General features: G+C 55.3%; 7 protein-coding genes across 7 annotated transcripts; 3 read left to right on the top strand and 4 right to left on the bottom strand.

The window, feature by feature from the left end:
- Positions 1-411: 411 nt before the first annotated feature.
- Positions 412-2,549, bottom strand: BBK36DRAFT_1117232 (amino acid permease; the record flags this gene model as incomplete). The annotated part of the gene is made up of 4 exons (XM_024890328.1): positions 412-1,480; positions 1,558-1,767; positions 1,838-2,027; positions 2,189-2,549. 4 exons carry the CDS (start codon positions 2,547-2,549, stop codon positions 412-414), a joined length of 1,830 nt encoding a protein of 609 aa, XP_024750345.1.
- A 2,169-nt stretch (positions 2,550-4,718) lies between these two features.
- BBK36DRAFT_1135239 (glycoside hydrolase family 47 protein) lies at positions 4,719-7,181 on the bottom strand (the record flags this gene model as incomplete). Its single annotated transcript, XM_024892569.1, is given in 5 exon segments — positions 4,719-4,910; positions 4,999-6,338; positions 6,433-7,058; positions 7,079-7,122; positions 7,133-7,181. 3 exon segments carry the CDS (start codon positions 6,968-6,970, stop codon positions 4,719-4,721), a joined length of 2,070 nt encoding a protein of 689 aa, XP_024750344.1. The 5' UTR covers positions 6,971-7,058; positions 7,079-7,122; positions 7,133-7,181.
- A 500-nt stretch (positions 7,182-7,681) lies between these two features.
- On the top strand, positions 7,682-8,535 carry BBK36DRAFT_1168537 (hypothetical protein; the record flags this gene model as incomplete). The annotated part of the gene is made up of 3 exons (XM_024895194.1): positions 7,682-7,999; positions 8,063-8,254; positions 8,371-8,535. The coding sequence occupies 3 exons, from the start codon at positions 7,682-7,684 to the stop codon at positions 8,533-8,535; spliced, it is 675 nt and encodes a 224-aa protein (XP_024750343.1).
- A 66-nt stretch (positions 8,536-8,601) lies between these two features.
- Positions 8,602-9,311, bottom strand: BBK36DRAFT_4164 (RNA-binding domain-containing protein; the record flags this gene model as incomplete). Its single annotated transcript, XM_024898065.1, has 3 exons — positions 8,602-8,895; positions 8,955-9,171; positions 9,229-9,311. 3 exons carry the CDS (start codon positions 9,309-9,311, stop codon positions 8,602-8,604), a joined length of 594 nt encoding a protein of 197 aa, XP_024750342.1.
- A 457-nt stretch (positions 9,312-9,768) lies between these two features.
- On the top strand, positions 9,769-10,979 carry BBK36DRAFT_1199212 (actin-related protein 2/3 complex, subunit 1; the record flags this gene model as incomplete). The annotated part of the gene is made up of 3 exons (XM_024897082.1): positions 9,769-9,991; positions 10,055-10,882; positions 10,939-10,979. The coding sequence occupies 3 exons, from the start codon at positions 9,769-9,771 to the stop codon at positions 10,977-10,979; spliced, it is 1,092 nt and encodes a 363-aa protein (XP_024750341.1).
- A 198-nt stretch (positions 10,980-11,177) lies between these two features.
- Positions 11,178-11,772, bottom strand: BBK36DRAFT_160802 (mitochondrial matrix factor; the record flags this gene model as incomplete). The annotated part of the gene is made up of 4 exons (XM_024897707.1): positions 11,178-11,294; positions 11,359-11,562; positions 11,646-11,659; positions 11,730-11,772. The coding sequence occupies 4 exons, from the start codon at positions 11,770-11,772 to the stop codon at positions 11,178-11,180; spliced, it is 378 nt and encodes a 125-aa protein (XP_024750340.1).
- A 913-nt stretch (positions 11,773-12,685) lies between these two features.
- On the top strand, positions 12,686-15,820 carry BBK36DRAFT_1135235 (glycosyltransferase family 39 protein). Its single transcript, XM_024892568.1, is given in 7 exon segments — positions 12,686-12,966; positions 13,034-13,037; positions 13,106-13,109; positions 13,122-13,391; positions 13,463-15,098; positions 15,165-15,701; positions 15,713-15,820. 3 exon segments carry the CDS (start codon positions 13,128-13,130, stop codon positions 15,584-15,586), a joined length of 2,322 nt encoding a protein of 773 aa, XP_024750339.1. The 5' UTR covers positions 12,686-12,966; positions 13,034-13,037; positions 13,106-13,109; positions 13,122-13,127; the 3' UTR covers positions 15,587-15,701; positions 15,713-15,820.
- The last annotated feature ends 159 nt before the right edge of the window (positions 15,821-15,979 follow it).

Below are 15,979 nucleotides of genomic sequence, written 5' to 3'. Positions count from 1 at the left end.
CCCCTTTTTCTGTTATATATACATACTTTTTTCATGTCTTTGACCTTGTTTATTTCACTCATTCTTGTGGTTGTGGTGGTCGGATTCAGTGTATAACGAGGTTGCTTTCAATGACAGCTTGTTTGAACTTGGCGTGTTGAATGTTATTACTTGTCTATATCGAGTATTGCGTTCCGAGGGACATATACTCGAGGATGAGGAAGCTTTCGTGTATGTTGATAACTCAAGTTTGTTTGAATTCCAGTACACCCGCTAGATACATAGATGCTATTGAGAATACAGCTTCCATTTCACGGAGGCCCATACAGCAGTCCCACGAAGCCAATATATCCAAGAAGAAGAAGAATACCCAAGATCACCTCCTCTCAAACCCAAAACACGCCAAACGAGATAAAAACATGAAAAATATTCTCAGCACAGAAACTTGTAGAAGCGCTTCCACCTAGGCCACGTCTCCCACTCCTCCTTCTCCTGCTGCACCAAAATCGGGACATTAAAATCCCTCCTCCCGGTATCAATGTCCATGTCCTTGATCTTGACATATCTCGTCCGATAGTAAATCTTGTGGCCTAAAAAGAAGATGAGGACAATCGGCGCGCCCATCCATTTCAAAAAGAAATTCTCCGCTTGGAGGGCCGCCGTCATAGGCTTGTCATTTGTGGGAAGCGGGAAAGCGCCGACCCAGAACTGGGCGGCGAGGACGCTCAGGTTGAGGCCGAAGCCAATGTAGGAGCCGAGGACGCCGACCTGGGACTGGAAGGGCAGGTCGCTCGGGTGATGCCCTCGGGCGGCCCAGGTGCGGCGGAAGCGGATGTGGCAGAGGCAGATGGAGGCCCATGTGAGAATGGAGGAGAGGCCGGAGATGGCGAGGAGCCAGTCGAGGACCGAGTTCTGCTGCTTGAGGTCGGCGAGGTAGGCGAGCAGGCCGAAGGCGGCGGCGACCATGATGGCGACGAGGGGCCGGCCGCGCTGGTCGACGTAGCCGATGATCTCGGGGGCCTGGCCGAGGTTGGCGAGGGCGGCGAGGGTGCGCGAGGAGCCGAAGACGGCCGAGTTGCCGACGGACAGCACCGCGACGAGGATGACGGCGTTCATGACCGACGGCAGCACCTCGATGCCGGCGGACGTGATGGCGATGACAAAGGGCGACGCGTGGGCGTCGGCGTTGTTGTTGGCGCCGCTCAGCCGCGGGTCCGTGTAGGGCACCAGCAGGCCGACCAGCGTCAGCGCGACAATGTAGAAGAGGCTGATGCGCCAAAAGACCTGCTTGATGGCCGTCGGCAGCGACTTGCGCGGGTTCGCCGTCTCCGCCGCCGCCAGCCCGATGAGCTCCGTCCCCGTGAAGGCAAAGGCCGCGGTGACGAGGACGCTGCAGAGGCCCTTGAAGCCGTTGTGGAAGGCGCCGGGGTCGTGCCAGTATTTGCCGCCGATGTAGCCGCTGGTGGGCGTGCCGCCGCAGTTTAAGACGATGCCGAGGAGGCTACAGACGCGGCCATTTGATGATTAGGAGACTGGAAAAGCACGGAAGGGGGGGTTTGGGGTTTGCTGAGAACTTACATGAAGCCAATGACGGCGACAATCTTGACTAACGAAAAGGTAAACTCGGCTTCACCGTAGCCTTTGACGCCAAACAGGTTGATGGCAACGATGGTGAAGAGGAAGACGGTGACGAAGATGGCCCTGGTGAGATGATTATCCCAGTATCCAATCGTGAGGGACGCCGCAATGATTTCCAAGGGGAGGATGGTCAGCCACTGCATGGCATAGCTGTAATAACAAACTTGTCAGCAATCATTGCTTCACGGGATATGCTCTTTCGCGTCAATGACCGGCTTACTTCCAGCCCAGGGCGAAGCCCCAGGAGGGATCCAAGAACCGAGTGGCCCACGATGAGAATGAACCCGCGAGGGGATAGATGACGGCGAGTTCTCCTAGCGCCTGGCATGTGCAGAACAGCATGGCGCCGACGATGGAAAACGCCAACAGCAGAGACGCAGGACCGCCGGCGGCCAGCGCCTTGCCGGATGCTACAAACAGTCCGGTGCCTAGACGCAGGAGACACAGACAAGGGGGGTCAGTTCAGGAGTCTTTTCGGAGCAACAGTAACAACAGCACGACCAGCACCGCGAGCGCCGCCACACAGGAGGTGAACTGCGGTGACACGGGACCTATGGAAAGAGGATAGAACGCATGCGCTCACCTATAGAGCCTCCAATGGCAATCATCTGCAGATGCCGGCCCTTGAGCTTCCGCGACAGGCCGTTGGAGTGCGCCGTCGCCAGCGCGGCGCGGCGCAAGTCGTAAAAGGGCGAGCCATTGTTGTGCCTCCGGACGCTCTCGAGCGGCCCAATGTCGTCGAGGTCCCTGCTGGGGAAGAACCTGGAATTGGGGTCGCGGCGGAAGCTGTTGATGAAGCGGTCCATCCGCGGCTCCTTGGTCTCCTCATAGTTTGGCTCGCGCATGCTGTAGGAGCTGCCGTGGGTGAGGGACTCCTCCTTGATCTTGTATGTGCCGAACGGGTTGAGCTCAATGTCTCGCGATGGCGCCATGCTGCTGCTTTAGCTTGCTGGTAGAGATGCGACGCCCTTTTTTTTTGCGCGCGGCTGGGCTGTGGGTTTGTGCCGGCAGCTGATGAGAGAGAGAGGGTGGAGAGGCGACGATGCGATTACGGTTCTTCTTTGGCTTCTTCTTTTCGAGCTGGTGAAGGGGGCCTTTGCGCTGGGGGGAAGCCAAGGCAATGGAGGGGAGGAGGATGAGGAAGAGTCGTTGTCGTCGTGACCGCAGTAACAGCTCGTGGGGTAGACTAATGATCGTCGTACCAATCGCAGGACTCTACTCGCGACCTATCTAGAAATCGTCGTCGTGCGTATGGAACTGAGGCGAGGGAACAAGGAAACGAAGAGAGTTTGGCTGTTCGAAGTGTCGTCGCTTTCTTCGGCACGATAACCCGACTCGCAGAACCAGGGTGTCGTCGCAACGGCCTGCCATGCAGACGCACAAGCAAGAAGGCTCACGAAGCGACTCTTGGAGTCTGCATGAACAAAGTGTCGTCACCGCCGAGATTGCCGCAAGCTTTCTTTGTCGATCCAGCGGAACAGCGGCGGGACAGAGTGGTTGAGAGAGAGAAGAGGGATTGAAGGAGAATGGCGAGTCCCGTTGGTCGTCCGGGGGCGCAGAGCCGGGTTCAAATTACGGAATAGACAGAGCGAATAGTAAGAAGGCAGAATCGACAAGAGGATGGATGGAATCGGGCTAGTAGAAGTAAGGTAGACTAGATTGCCCGCGGGTTGGCATCAAATGGTGGTGCCTTTTTTTATCAGCGTTGGACAAGGGTGGCGCAGATGATGGATGGGGGGAGAGGCCATTTGTGAGGCTGTAGTCTGGTATTACTGGGCTATCATGCAAGTACTTACTCGCCCGATATCGCGCCTGTCAGCACCAGCGATTGTGGCAACGGCGCTCTGATCCAGTTTGATCCATCAACTCATGGTTAAGCCCTCAGTGGCCAGTGAGTACATATTGAAAGCAACTGCAGAAGAAAGAGGTGGAAAAGGCTGGTTGATGATGGAGGGCATCGGCCTCTGCTTGATGCATCATGTTCCTACAAGTCCAGGTCCAGGTCCAGAACCCCGGGATCTGATGCTAATCGCGGATACGACGCTGGGCCTCGGTCACCGTTCGAGTCCAAGTAGCCGGTACAAGCATGCTTTGTTAGTAGGTACTGAGGATCGAGTTGGATGCCACCAGCTCTTCGGAGATGCATGGACCTTAGTAGAGGCGATAACAGCATACTAATTCATCTGACCTTGGGTATTAGACTATCTGGTGGTACCCCTAGATCCATGCACTCAGCGCATCTACGACCCGTAAAGTCTCGCTCACTTGTGACCAACAGCACAGTCAACGGATCGCCTCCTCAACTCAGCTGATGCTCGTGCTGCACTGCAACCGCAACCGCAACTGCAACTGCAACTGCAACTGCACCTCCGTCCCAGGCCGTCCATCCAATGTCACTGGAACTCCTGCAGTATCGTGTACATCAGCCCGCCGTTGCATCTGCCAGGGGTCGCAACCGGGGCTGCGAGCGCTGGAATCAGGTGGGGTGGAGCCTGCTGATAAGGGGACCGACTGCCAATGAATGAACGCTGGTCTGCAGATTGATGTTGACGATGCTCATACATACGGGCAGTTGATGTGATGAAGCGACAGCTGCTACTCTTGCTTCATTCGTTTCCTCTGTCCATCCACTCGTTATCCGATTCGTTGCACAGCATCCTCAATCATGGCGCCTTACCTCTAGACTAGATTCAACCACACACGTCGCACCCACCGAAAAGCCACCAACGGTCGGCACATGCGACCATCAATTCCAAGGCCTGAAAAGAACGCCTCCAGCTTCCTCCCAGCGCGAAGGATTGGATCCTGCATGTGGCGCAACCCTTCCATAACCCCCACGATTGTCTATGTATGTATGTTCTAGGCACCCATATTTCTTCCCTCAGTGCAGTCAAACATCAGGCAGACCTCAAATGATATAGTAGCATTATATGTGGCAACGGCAATCAATCTCATATACACGCCGCATTATGTACCTAGAATATAAAATCGTCGTCTGCCATATGTATAAGAATAATGCTAGCAACGCCAAAACATGCAAGGAGCAGTCAAGTTCAAGTATCGCTTCCATCAGCTCTTCTTTCCCATCCAAACTCATGCATTTACGGCGTCGTCGTCGTAGTCGTCTTCTTCTTGGCACTCCCATCCCGGGGCTTTCGCTTCCATCCGGTAGAGAACAGCGGCCCCAGGTCAAACCGCGGGAACGGATGGGCCTCCGTGTTCAGCACAATCTTGTGCAGCGGCAACACGTCGTTGGGCGAGAAGAGGAGGTACATGTACTTTAATGTCTCGGCCTGGGAGAGCATCCATGCGTCAGCAACCACAGACTCAACGAGGATGATCGATCATTGGCACTCGAGAAACGATAGAGAGACAACTTACCAGCCAAAAGCTTTCCATATTGTCCTTGACCGTCGGCGGAATCGTATGGGCATCAAGCAGGCTCGTGAACCCTCCCTGATCCTCCACCGCGGTATAATTGACAAACGACTTGAACATGTCCCACCCCCATTCGCGGTACTTGACGTCGCCCGTGATCCGCCACATGTAAAACAGGCTCTCCACCGTCTCCGGCCGCTGCAGGTTGTGCACGTCGTTGGAGTGCAGCACAAAGTCCTTGCGCCACTCGGCGTGCGGATCCTCGTCAAACTCGGCCGGCGCCTGGTGTGACGCCGATGCCTCTGGCGGAGGGTTGGGGATGTTAAAGTACATGATCTCGGGCGCCAGACCCGTCTTCATGTACTTGTACATGCCCCAGCAGGTGTGCATGAGCTCCCTTGCCAGCTGCATGTCGTCGTCCTTCTTCTTGTTCCAGGTCGACAGCTTCCGCGCCTCGGCCTCGGTGAGGCCACCGGTGGCAGCCAAGGCAATGGTCCCTGGCATGAAGCAAACCAGGTGGTCCATCTTTGGCGACATGGGGTAGTCCAAGCCATCTGGACGCTCGGCGATGATGGTGAACTCTGAAGGCTCAGTGTACGTGACCAGGTGCTTTCGCACACCGGCAAGAGCCTCGTCCCACATCTCTTCGTAGATGGGCTCCTGCTTGTTCGTCTGAAGATACTGCTTGATGAGGTACTCATAATAAGAGTCACCCCTGCTTCCCAAGCGAATATTCTGACCGCGGAACTCGCCCGTCGTGGCGTAAATGTAGATGGGAACAAGGCCGTCTTCCGGCTGATTATCGTCGACGACTTCCATCACCTTTTCGACCTTGTCCCAGAAGTTCTTCTCGCCCGTGAGTTTAGCCAGGTACTTGAACTCGAGCTGAAGGGTGGTGGCCTCGGCCGTGGAAGACGCTCCATTGTCGGAATGCGACGGGAGACCCTTGTACTCTCCTATGTTGACGCTGGCATACGGGATGCCAGATTCCGATTCAAAAGCAGAGAGCAGCCTGTCAGCCAAGTCCTTGGCTTTCTCCAGATAGAGATCCTCGCCGGGTGCCCCCTCGTCGTCCTCGGTCAGGGGTGCAAGGTTCGGATATTCGGTAGAGAGGTAGTGGGCGGAGAGGAGACCGCCCAGCATGCGAATCGTAGTCTCGAAAGTGTTGACGTCTTGGTCTTGGTCCCATGTCAGTGACGTGGAAATCCATTCTCGTGCGTGTTGCAGGCGGGACGTCTGGTTCATCAACATCATGGTATCCAAAGAGTCGATGATGATCCATCCAAGCCCCTTGGGAGCCATATTCTTGCCATTCTTCGAAATCGGGTGGAATTCGTCCTTGCCTGACGCCATACAAGATAAGATTAGCCCAAAATCCTCAATCCATAGCGTAGTTCAAGTGTTGATGTGTTTGCGACAGCACATCATATCACATACCCCAGGCATAGCGTTCGTAGGCGTCCCAGCTCACCTCGAAGGCCTCGACCACGCTCTTCCGCCGCTCGTCCCAATCGACACCATCTCTATCCTGCGACAAGCCCAGCCAAGAGAATGCCGACCCGGAAGACTTCTTGGCCTCCGGCTGGCCGGAAAAGAAGCCCGCGATATACAGCACAAACATGACCGCCGCCGCAATCGTCCCCAGCACCTTCTTGCGCCGCCACCACGGGCGCAGCCGCATCGACGGCGCATAGGCGTACGGCTTGTCCTTGTACATGGGCAGGCTGTCCGACGACTCGAAGATGCCCGCCTTGATGCCGGCGGCGCCGCTTCTCCGCGACAGAGCGGCCCAGGCGCGGTCCTCGAGCGCCCGGCTTGGATCCCCAAAGTCGGGCACGTGTTTCGGCAAAGAAAAAGACATGTCTAGGGCATTTGCGCCCGCCTGCGTCGCCGCCTCCTTGATGTCGCGCGCCGCTCGGAGCGCTGTGGCCTTGAATGCGTTTTGCTTGTGGATGCCGAACGGGTCGCGGATCATTGAGTCGAGGACGGGGGCATCATCGGGAGGCTTGAGGAGCGGGCGAGGGTTGTTATGCGCGGATCGAAGCACAGCACAAACGCCCTTGCAAGGAGATGGGAAAGGAGAAGCAAAAAGAAGAAACAAGAGAAGAGAAGCTGAAGACTTCTCAAAAAAAAAAAAGAAACTGCTGCTTCGGCACAGCAGGAAAGTGGACAAGACAAGCAATGGCCCGTCTAGGGGTCCTGGTTTATAAGGACGTTGGACATGGACGGACTACCTACTGGGGATGGAAGCTCAAAAAGGACATGTCACCTCCAATCGATAAGGTTGCACCGCTAACTTCAGTTGACAGCATGCGAGCCGCCAAAATGTGGGCTTGCGCTTTTAGGGGGAAGTTGCCGCACCACAATCAAGGCTTGACAGGCTTTCACATCCTCGTCCCGAAGACGTCGCTCAAATGTCTCTTCTGACAGGTCGTATCTATTGTATCTTCTATTCTCAGAGACTGGTCTCTAGCATGCTTTGACACCGGAATCAAGAGCAAATTGTCCGGAAACTGTCGGTATAACCCGCATCTCGACGAGGTCCCTGGTTGAGCCTCCAAGCTCTTCGTGAAGCAATCTTGGAATTGTCCATAAGGTACCTACGGGACAGCAAAAGTTCCAAGAGACACAGCTAAAGACGACACCCTGGACACGAGAGTCTTGGCTCAGATCAGCCCGTAGCATCATGGACATCAAAGAATTTCCCTTTCTCAGCCCGGAAGAGTTCTCGGAAATATGCCATCACTTCGACAGCCAATACTGCAGAGCAACTCTCGGCCCCATGAGGAAAAAGTGGAAGCTCAGAGTCTGCACTTCGCTGGATCTCACATATTCAACCTCAAGCGGATACACGACATATATCCAGATAATCCGTCCGTTGGAGGAGACGGTGGATCCTGACGACATATCACTCGACTTGGGCGGGTTTTCCATCTCAGACAATACAGACAGCCGTTTTCTTCAGGGCGACGATGACATGATGGATGCCGAAGAGGCTGATGCGGTATGCTAGCTCGTCAACTATGCTACAGTTACCCCTTGTGCGCGTTTCTTACATATTTGCTAGAAACTCATACAGCGAAAAGAGACGCCGGGATTCGGCTATGTAGCGTACGAGGTCCATCTACACCCCACCTACAGAGTGCCGTGTCTGTGGTTCAGCCTCCACGATCTCCCCGCCGAAGAGCCTGCTTTCAACATCGACACCGTCTTCCGTCGCCTAGTTCCTGACAGCTATAAAGATGGGCTCCGTCGTGGAGTAGGAGGCATCGGAGGTATCTCAGCAGACGTGAGTTTCCATTGCTATTTGCACAAGTTAATTATGGTATCCAAAGGTCCAGTGTCGGTCCGGCCGCACTAACAGCTTGCCTGTAGCATCACCCCATCACCGGGGTCCCCTCATTCTTTCTTCACCCGTGTCTGCTGGGAGACGCCATCTCCAGCTTCAACTGCTCACGGGAGAATTATCTCATGATCTGGTGCGGCCTCGTAGGAGGCTGCGTCGGCCTCTGGGTACCCAAGGAAATGGCCACCCAATGATGGCGCGGTATAGACGGATAGAACCTCATCCTTCATCGGGGATAGCCTCGTCCTGGGAGAGCGTACTCATTCATCATCGCTGTCCTCCTCCATGGCCACATCCTCATCGCTCTCCTCCTCCTCCTCGTCGCGAGTTCGTTTCTGACCGCGGTTCTCGTCTGCTTCAGGGTTCTTTGCAGGCTGGTTGCCCGCCGGTGCCGCAGGCTTTTCGGGGGCCGTTCCGGGCGGGGGTGCGTTGAAGATGCTCTGCTGCAGCTCAGTCTGCTCCACGGTGGCGGCACCGGCTCCCGTCGTGGGAATCTTGAATGTGCCGTCGAGCTTGGCCACGAAGTGCGATTTAGACTTGGCGTACTGGATTTTCTAGGGCGGGTTAATCCTCGTGCCAGCAGTATGGCCATCTGGGGGTTCGAGGAACGTACCATCGGACGACCCAAGAAGGTCTGCCCGTCCATTGACCGCATTGCCTGCGTCGCCGCCTGGATATCGCGAAACACAATGTGTGCCTGGCCGCGCATTTCCATCGTCTTGAGGGCGACGATGTCGAGAACGGGTCCGAACGTCGAGAAGAGCATGTAGAGCGCCGTCCGCAAGTCTTGCTTCTGTATCTTGGCTGAGGGAAGGTTTGTGATGTAGATACTAGACGAGTGTTAGATGAGCAGCAAGGAGAATTCTAGACAGTTAGCAACAACTCACGTCTGATTAGGAGGGATTGGCTGCACTTTGGCGGGCAGAGAGGCGTTTGGCGCGAGACCGCGAGGAGGAGCAGCCGACGCCATTGTGTTGCTTGGACAGGTATAAGCGATTCAAAGATGACTCTGTTTGAATTCTCTTTTTTCTGAAGCAGACACAGGGCAAAGGTCGTGTGGTTCGTCGTCGGTCCGAAGGCAGGGCGTGAATTTGATGGTCTGTTGTATGGTGATGGATGGATTGAACGTGGATTTTTTTGGCTCCAGGCCGACTCTGGTCTTGCGAGCAACGGCTCAGGTGGCCCAAGCTTGCAGGTGCTCGCTGTACCCGGTACCTCGCCTTTGGCTGCCACCCGCTTACGGCCAGGGGCTCCAGGTACGTACCCGAAGCAGCAACGTCACCCCGCCATCTCGCGGCCAAGGTGCGACTCCGACCTCTTCCACTCTGCCATACGATTGAATCAGCTTCCTCTTCCACCGACCGCCGCCGGCTTCTACCTCTTCACCAGCGATAGTAGAGAGCTCCTCCTATCGCCCCTCGCCCATCATGGCCGCTCCCGAAGTCCACCACCTGTTCCACAACCCCATTGCCGACCACTCCTTCTCGGCCGACCACGCAACCCTCGCTGTTGCTCGCGACTCGACCGTCGAGCTCTACGGCAAGGCTGGAAGTGCATTCAAGCTCAAGGACGTCCTCAAGGGCCACGACAAGACGGTCACCAGCGTTGACATTGCTCCCAACAGCGGTCGCATTGTGTCTTGCTCTCAGGGTGCGCCTCGGCCGTGTCTCCTATAAGCCTCCTTAAGACTCCTGAATGCTGACGCTACGACAGACCGAAATGCGCTGGTCTGGGAGCCCTCTCCTACCGGATACAAGCCCACGCTGGTGCTGCTCCGAATCAGCCGCGCCGCCACGTTCGTCCGATGGTCGCCTTCCGAGACCAAGTTCGCCGTCGGCTCCGGCGATCGCGTCATTGCCGTGTGCTACTTTGAGGAGGAAAACGACTGGTGGGTTTCGAAGCACTTGAAGAAGCCGATTCGCAGCACCATCACCAGCGTTGCATGGCACCCCAACTCTGTGCTCCTCGCGGCAGGCTCCACCGACGCTCACGCCCGAGTCTTCTCGGCCTTTGTCAAGGGTGTCGACGAGCGCCCGGAGCCTGGTGTCTGGGGCGAGCGATTGCCCTTCAACACTGTCTGCGGAGAGTACATGAACAACTCTGCTGGCTGGGTTCACTCTGTGTCGTTTTCTCCGAGTGGAAATGCCCTTGCATTTGCCGCTCACGACAGCAGCATCACGGTCGTCTACCCTAGCGGTCCGGAGCAGCCCCCCAAGGCTGTGTTGAGTGTCCCAACCCAGCTTCTGCCCTTCAAGAGCTTGATCTGGAAGGCCGAAGACGAGATCATTGCCGCTGGCTACGATTGCGAGGCTTTCCGCTTCCAGGGGGGCGAAGGAGGCTGGCAGCTTGTGGGAACTGTCGAGTCCAAGGGCAGCGCCGGCCACGGCGAGCAGCGCGAGGAGTCTGCCTTGAACATGTTCAGACAGATGGACCTCAAGGGAAAGGTCAAGGACGACACGCAGCTGAAGACGGTTCACCAGAACACGATTGCCACCATCAGGCCGTACGAGGCTTCTGGTGGCAGAGTCACCAAGTTTAGCTGTAAGTACACAGTCCCAGCTCGTCTTTTGCGTATCAATTACTAACAAATACTCTAGCGAGCGGTGTTGATGGACGCGTGGTCATTTGGAACGCTTAGAGCTGATGGTCGTGAGATATTGGTGGGGATTTATACAACGCGTTGTCCTCGTATGGGTAGCTGGTTATGGCGACACTGCCAGCATGCTACATGTCAAGATCTTGGAACCGACGCAAGTGTATTTAACTCATTGGATTGTCTTAGCGTGTAAGAATATGTATACATGTAAACTTTTACAGCAATTCATGCAAGAGCCGTTTAAGGCAGGGCAATGGCCTCAATCTCGACATCGACGTTCTTGGGCAGCGTCTTGACGGCAACACAGCTTCGGGCGGGCTTGTGGGAGAAGAACTTTTCGTACTCTCCGTTCATTTCCTATCAAGGGAAGAATGATGAGATGGCAATTCTTTTAGTAGAAAGTCCAGGAATGTCGACTTACAGCAAAGTGGGCCATGTCGGAGATGAAAATGGTCGTCTTGACGACCTTGGAGAGGGAAGAGCCGGCCTGCTTGAGGACGGCGTCGAGGTTCTCGCAGCACAGGCGCGTCTTTTCGGCAATGGTGCCGTCAATCAGCGTGCCCTCGGCGGTGAGGGGGATCTGGCCCGAGCAGTAGATGGCCGTGGGGGTCTTGATGGCTTGAGACTGGGGATGGAGAATTGTCAGCTGAGAGATTGTTCAACCCTTGGCATTTGTAGTAGTAGGTGGTGTGATGGTGAGGGACTTACATAAGGGCCCAGGGCTGAGTTTTGTCCCATTGTCAGTGTGGGATCGATGATTGGTATGAACATAGATACGGGGGATGAACTCACGGAAGGGGGCGTCCTTGGTGTAGACGATGGTCTGGTCGGCCATTGTAGATTTCGATCTGGCAAAAGCTGTGAGGGGTGTAAACTTGGGTCTTGCAGCAGCAACAGCAGCAGCAGCGAGGCTTCTTCTGGCGAGAGGCCGGGCCAGGCTGCGAGTGATTGGCAACGACATGGAAAGATGAACCTACTTTACAGGTCGTTGGGAGTTGAATTGGATGGTTCCAAGAGTCGAAAGGTTGAAGCTAGTGTTTGTGTCTGGATGCGGTTTATTATCTTAAGTGGTAAAGCTTGTCTTGGTGAGCTTGGGCCGGGGCTACCTAGTAAAAGGCTTGGGCTGGGTGCCTCCCCCTCCGAAGGCCGGAAGCTTCCCCCGCCTTGGGACTGGAGAGAGGCGGGTTTTGACGGCCCAGAGACCGGCGCTTACTTAAGATGCAGCCCTGGAGATGAATCAAACGATGAACTTCAATGACGGGATCCAGCACCAAGCACACAGAGTGGAAGCTTGAGCCAACAGTATACCTGAAAATGACAAGGGGGCATCTTGTTTCACTTATATGTCCCGCTACGAGTGTAATGTCAGCTTCTTATGAGTACTAGAAATACGGAGGCCTGTCATAGATAATCTGAGCTGGCCACTTTACGAACTGTTCAATTCAATGGCCAACATTCGAAGCTCCCCTTTACGCGTCATATACTAGTACAAGCAATTGTTGCCAAAAATGGAGTAGGGCGTCGTACCTGGTAGTAGTAGGGGTTCGAGACAACTTAGCTGGCATGTGAGGGCCATTGTGTGAATATTTTTCAGGTACACATTGATTCACCATACATGTCTTCTTTGATTTTGTATGTAGCCAGTAATCAATTCAATGATGACATTGGATTCGGTTCATGTTTACAGACGAGCAAAGCAATCAAAGTTTCCATGACTCGAAATATCGAAGCAACTGCCGGGTCCGGACGAGGCGAGGCCACAGTTACGTATTGCCTGTGGCGTGGCTGAACCCCTGCCGCCTTTTTAGTGGCTCCGGAAACACCCAAGGTAAAGACACGTTCGCCTCAGCTCCAATCCAACCTTGAACTTCACGGAGAGGCTCGACCATCGCCAGTTCGCCATCGCGAGGCTCTTCTTTTTCCTTTCCTGCTCTTCCATTCCATTCTATTCTCTCCTTTATCCCCTTTCCTTTTCCTTCTCCTTTGATTCTCGCCCCGAACCATTGCAGAGGCAGTCTTTTCCCCATTCTTGTAAGTTCTTGTGCCGTTGAACCGCGGCCTTGCAGACAAGTTGCGCAGGTCTCAGCCTTCAACGTCTCCAAGGTCCAATCCAGCGTCGCCTCCGATCGCGAACCGCAGAGCTTCGCACATTGCTGACTGTTCTTCTTCTCTGCGAAGCCTACCAGAGCCATGGCTCGAAGTCCAACGCCGCAGGGCAGCCTGCGACAGCGGAATGTTGCGTCCAAGCAGCCGCCTGCCGAGTCGGCGTTCGTCCCCGAGGTCGAGCTCGACAAGCTCTCCAAGGCGGCTCTGTCGTCGCGCCAGAACATCCAGAGAGGCGAGCTCGAGCACAAGCTTGCCCTGACGCTGGTGACGATCCTCGGCTTCGTCACTCGATTCTGGGGCATCAGCCACCCCGACGAGGTTGTCTTTGACGAGGTGCACTTCGGAAAGGTACGACTTTGCACATGCTGTCCAGCTGCAACTGTTCAATGGCATCAGGCTGACTCTCCAATTTCCGATAGTTTGCCTCCTACTACCTCCAGCGAACGTACTTCTTCGATGTCCACCCCCCTTTCGCCAAGCTGCTCTTCGCCTTCGTTGGCTGGCTGGTTGGATACGACGGCCACTTCCACTTCGACAACATTGGCGATTCCTACGTGGCCAACAAGGTGCCCTACGTCGCGTTCCGAGCCTTGCCCGCCTTCCTTGGCGCATTGACTGTGTCGGTCACATACCTGATCATGTGGGAGTCTGGCTATAGTGTGCCTGCTTGCCTTGTCGCGACCGGCCTGATCCTCTTGGACAATGCGCACATTGGCCAGACACGCCTCATCCTGCTCGACGCTACCCTGGTGCTCGCCATGGCCTGCAGTCTCTTGTTCTACATCAAGTTCTACAAGCTGCGGCACGAGCCCTTTAGCCGGAAGTGGTGGAAGTGGCTCATCCTGACTGGCTTTGCGCTGTCTTGCGACATCTCGACCAAGTACGTCGGTCTCTTTGCCTTTGTCACCATTGGCTCTGCCGTCGTCATCGATCTGTGGGATCTTTTGGATATCAAGCGTCGCTATGGAGCCATCAGCATGCCGCAGTTTGGAAAGCACTTTGCAGCCCGCGCCGTCGGTCTCATCGTCCTGCCCTTCCTCTTCTACCTCTTCTGGTTCCAGGTGCACTTTGCCGTCCTGACCCGATCCGGTCCCGGCGACGACTTCATGACTCCCGAGTTCCAGGAGACCCTGAGCGACAACGTCATGCTGGCAAGCGCCGTCGACATCCAGTACTACGACACCATCACCATCAGGCACAAGGAGACCAAGGCGTACCTTCACAGCCACCCCGACACCTACCCTCTGCGATATGACGACGGCCGCATCTCCAGTCAAGGCCAGCAGGTCACCGGCTACCCCCACAACGATACGAACAACTACTGGCAGATTCTCCCTGCCGATAATGACCAGAAGCTCGGCCGTAACGTTAAGAACCAGGACTTGGTTCGACTTCGACACATTGTCACGGACAAGATCCTGCTCTCTCACGATGTCGCCTCGCCCTACTACCCTACCAACCAGGAGTTCACCTGTGTGAGCCCCGAAGAAGCATTCGGCGATCGCCAAAACGACACTCTGTTCGAGATCCGGATCGAGGGAGGCAAGACCGGCCAGGACTTCAAGACCGTTGCCAGCCACTTCAAGCTCATTCATTTCCCCAGCAAGGTGGCCATGTGGACTCACACCACCCCTCTTCCTGAGTGGGCCTACAGGCAGCAGGAGATCAACGGCAACAAGCAGATCACGCCCAGCTCCAACGTTTGGATTGCCGAGGATATCCCTTCGCTCCCTGAAGACGACGCTCGCCGCCACAAGGAGCAGCGCAAGGTCAAGTCGCTGCCGTTCCTCCGCAAGTGGTTTGAGCTGCAGAGGTCCATGTTCTACCACAACAACAAGCTGACCAGCAGCCACCCCTACGCCAGCCAGCCCTACCACTGGCCATTCCTTCTCCGCGGAGTGAGCTTCTGGACGCAGAATGACACGCGCCAGCAAATCTACTTTGTGGGCAACCCCATTGGCTGGTGGCTCGCCAGCAGTCTGTTGGCTGTCTTTGCCGGCATCATCGGAGCTGATCAAGTCTCGCTGCGCCGAGGCATCGATGCCCTGGATCATCGTAAGTAATCCCCTCTCATGGTCTCTTCACCTGCACCAGTCTCGGTGCGTTCTAACGTGTTTCAAGGCACCCGTTCCCGGCTGTACAACTCTACCGGCTTCTTCTTCCTTGCTTGGGCCACGCACTACTTCCCATTCTTCCTCATGGGCCGTCAGCTCTTCCTGCACCACTACTTACCTGCCCATCTGGCGTCCTGCTTGGTCACGGGCTCCCTCGTCGAGTTCATCTTCAACACGGACCCGGCGGACGAGGAGCCTTCTCGATCCAAAAACCCCAAAGCTACCGGTCCTCAGAGACACATCACAGCTCGTGAGCGATTCGCTGGCAAGAGTATGGCTGGCGCCTGGATCGCTTGCTTCGTGATTCTTGCTGCCGCCGCGGCGAGCTGGTACTTCTTCCTGCCTTTGACATATGGCTACCCCGGACTGTCTGTTGAGGAGGTTCTCAGGAGAAAGTGGCTTGGATATGATCTTCACTTTGCCAAGTAGACGATGACAGCTCCCGAAAGGGTGGCCATGATGCTGAAGAAGGGGCCGATGCAGGGTGGGAGGTGGCAGACTCGTGCCCACTGATGATGGCCGATGAAATGTGTTGCCAACTGTTGTCGTAGAAGACGACAGATCAAGGGGCTTGTTGATCGAGGAGATTTGCTTGCATGTGTACAATAAAAGGGGAGGTCAGGAGGAGCATATGGAGTTGGTAAAATATGAAACCTAGGCGCGTTTTTTTGGCGCTTCAATGCAGAATAATCAAGCTGTTTGTTCCCCTATGAATATAGATTTGCTTTCGTACACAGGACTCGAATCAAAAGATGTCGGCTTCTGACGACGTGGATGTCTTGTTTGTTTACTTCTGTCTTCCCCTTTTGTTACGTAAGCCCC

This window comes from Trichoderma citrinoviride (genome assembly GCF_003025115.1).
Source record: "Trichoderma citrinoviride strain TUCIM 6016 unplaced genomic scaffold BBK36scaffold_6, whole genome shotgun sequence".
NCBI lineage: Eukaryota > Fungi > Ascomycota > Sordariomycetes > Hypocreales > Hypocreaceae > Trichoderma > Trichoderma citrinoviride.
The sequence above is the reverse complement of the archived record's forward strand: the minus strand, read 5'-3'. Positions and strand labels throughout refer to the sequence as shown.